Raw genomic sequence first — 3457 nt, forward strand, 5'->3', positions numbered from 1 at the left:
TTATGCTTGTTCATTTTAAGCTGCGAAGATTTATTATGATATTCATTGGGATACCATAAATAGAAAATTTTTCAGGCCGCCATTGTGGAGGTATACTATCATTTGCTACAATGGACCGACAGGCTAAAAACTGTCAATTTTACTTCTCCACGCCACTCCAGTGGCTCTAAACAGTTGCAGACCTATGAAAAGAAAGATAAAGGTTGCAATTTTTCACTTTAGAGGCTATAACTGCTTGCTCTTCTTACAATACGGCAGAAAGTGTATCGAACTCCATTGAACGACACTTCCAAAATTTTTTTAAAAATTTTCCATTCACAGTATCCCAGTGAATATCATTATAAATCATAAACATCATTCACAGGAAAGATACGAATAAGTGTTAAGTGTCGTAAGTTACTTATGACACTTGATTCTTACACTGTATTTGAGTGTATATTTTGCAGAATTTAATTTTAGCAGCTACTTAGTGAAATATACATGTATGCTTCATTGTACAATATACCTGTATACCTTTGACTAACATAGTTTTTTCTTTTTTCTAGCTTCATCAGCAGCCACTTCTTTTAAACTTAGGTATATACAATATCAAAGTATAGCCGCTATGACTTGGAGAGCTGCTACCTGTTTTCAGTTCTATAATATTAGTGTTAATGAAGTTTTAGTGACTACAGCCAATGAGTTGTCATACAACTATACATTTTCTAATGTGGATACATACAAATTTGAATTAATTACTGTTGGTTATCTTGGAGATATAATTGGTGTTTTAAGTGAAACCTACAATTGGAGACGTAAGATTATAATGATGTATTATTTTATTATTATAGCATTTAGCTTTTGAGTTTACATCGGGGCTTAAATTTAATGTGGATGAAAATATTCTTAGTTTCACAATTCAGGTAAATCAGGCAGTGAAAATATTTTTATATTTATCCTATTTATTTATACTTATGCTTTTGTTAGGGTCGTCGTCATAATCAGCCTCCAATTAATAACTGCAGCATTATTGTAGGTAGTGATACAGGATCATGTTTAGGAAATGATACCATTCCTTTTAATAATGTTGTGTTATCATCTGATACTAATATCAGATATAATATAACTGTTATTAATGATGCTGGTATATCGAGTGATATTAATAGTAAGTTGGTTATCTTGATTGTCTTAAAGTCAACTCCCTTTGACATTTATCACCTTTATAATACAAGGATTAAGGTTTATTATTATTAAAATTTGTTAAGGTGTACCATGCACAAAATTATTGAAGTGCCATCCCCTTACAGGTGATGTAGAATAATTAAAACCACAAATTGCCCCGGCTCACAAAAATAGCCCACTACATGTTTTTTGTCAATAGTTTTATCTGGAGATCTGGAAAGAGTTATAAATGTGACGCAAACTAGAAACAATTCCGTTTTTGTAACAAAAACTTTTGCAACAATTGTGACAGAAACAGTGCCAGGTAACAATAATCATAGTATTAAAGCATTTTTATGTAATTTAATTTAGGAAATTACACATCTCCTATTATTGGTGATCCTGTTGTATTTGCTGCTCCATTCATTGTACTTGGTATATTAATAATATTGTCTATATGTTGGATTGTGCTGAGGATATGTTGGAAGAGACAATGTTGCTGTCCCAGGATTTGGAGGAGTAGCTTTTGGTTAATTTTCTTTTGCTATGATTGTTGTACTTATGATGCTGAAGGTAAAGTTCGTAATTATTCATATTAATAAATCATCTTTATCTTAGAAAAAGAAGGGAATACTATTGGTCTAAAGAATCCATCTGTTGGTGAGGAGAAAGGAGGTGATACTTCTCTTTAAGTCATTTAAAACAGTAACTTTCTTGTGTAGTTGATTTAAGCCTCAAAAGTAATAACTGCAAATAATATTTTGCAATTGTGCTATGTTACTACTATTGTTTTTGTAGTATGTCTTTACTGTGTTGCTACTTTGTGTTTTTCAAAGAACAGTTACTAATTAATATGTCCATAAGCAGTGTTAGTGTGTGTATTAATATCTTGTTGTTGTTGTTGTTTATCAATTATTGGTAAATCATATATTGCTCCTCCTCCTTGTTGTTGTTTATTTCCTTTATTCTTCATTATACAGTATACAATGATACTAGTAATTATTGATGTAATGAGTCCAGTTAATAGACCAGTGATAGGTACTGCAATAGCAACTGAATGTGTGTGTATAATAGATACAATAGATATGTACATACATTAACTAACCACTGATGATGGATCCTGTGCATATTGATGGTGATATTGTACATGTATTGGTAATACATGAAGAACCTAAATAAAAATTAATATACGATATTGTTTTGACTTTTACAATAGCTTACTACCAAGTGCTAAGTGTGTATTTGTAAATACAGTACATGTTTCATGTAATGCAGTTATATACTCAGTAGTAGTAGTAGTAATACTGATCATGTTAGTGATACTGACTACTGTATTACCTAAAGATACAAGCACCGATGAACTATTGATGATTGTAGCTACACTACCTACTGCAAGTATGAGAGTGATATAATATAATACATGTATTATTATGATGTTAATTAATCTTGTAGTATGGTGCGTGGGCGGATCAAAGGCACCGCTAGTGCTACAACTTCCAATAAACGCATGGTAGGAAAATGTAGCACTGTGTGGAATATATAGTACTGCACAGTATAATATGTATGGGCTTTCCTGTTAACCACAAGCTTTGATAGAGGCAAATAACAGCCTCAGCTACATACACTAGACATGTAACAATAATAATAGTGATAAATGAGATCTGATCGTCTTGTGCTGGCCACCTGCGCGACTTTTGAAATTTCATTTGATCCGCCCACGCACCACTACAAACCAATCAAAGCACTGTTGATTCGTAGATTACGGAAATTATTGCACTCGGGACAGTCTCGAGGAAAATGTAGCACTCGGCTTCGCCTCGTGCTACATTTTCCTCTCGACTGCCCCTCGTGCAATAATTTCCGTAACCTACTCTCAACAGTGCTTTAATTAATACATACCATTAACAGTAGCTGATGGTCCATATCCAATAACATTAACAGGAATGATAGTAACAGTGTAGTTTGTATCAGTAAGAGGTAGTCCAGTAATCATGCTCATTATTAGTCTTAGTTGTATTACTAATATTATTATGAGGTGGATTTACATTTATAATGTAATGTACTGGAGGATAATGCATTGAAGCATCCTATTGTAATAATAAATAAAATATAATTCTTAATAATAATGTTTAACATACTTCATTGTTATTCCACCATATTGTAATACCATCAGTTGATATCTGATCCCAACTAATATTAACAACTTGAGCTGGTACTATAAGAAATACAATGAGTATGTGTGTGTATAGTACTTACCATTCCATATATACTGTATTAATGATGAAGGAGGTCCTTCTCTTCCAATAGTATCAATAGG

The 3457-nt window shown here is 32.4% G+C and overlaps 1 protein-coding gene across 1 annotated transcript; it reads left to right on the forward strand.

Moving 5' to 3' along the window:
- The first annotated feature begins 588 nt into the window (after window positions 1-588).
- LOC109583326 (uncharacterized) lies at window positions 589-2068 on the forward strand. The gene is made up of 6 exons (XM_019998618.1): window positions 589-794; window positions 838-902; window positions 967-1144; window positions 1361-1465; window positions 1513-1713; window positions 1759-2068. Exons 1-6 carry the CDS (start codon window positions 605-607, stop codon window positions 1830-1832), a joined length of 813 nt encoding a protein of 270 aa, XP_019854177.1. The 5' UTR covers window positions 589-604; the 3' UTR covers window positions 1833-2068.
- Window positions 2069-3457: the final 1389 nt, after the last annotated feature.

The sequence above is a fragment of the Amphimedon queenslandica genome, unplaced genomic scaffold (assembly GCF_000090795.2).
Source record: "Amphimedon queenslandica unplaced genomic scaffold, v1.1 AMPQUscaffold_13311, whole genome shotgun sequence".
In the NCBI taxonomy this organism is placed as follows: Eukaryota; Metazoa; Porifera; class Demospongiae; order Haplosclerida; family Niphatidae; genus Amphimedon; species Amphimedon queenslandica.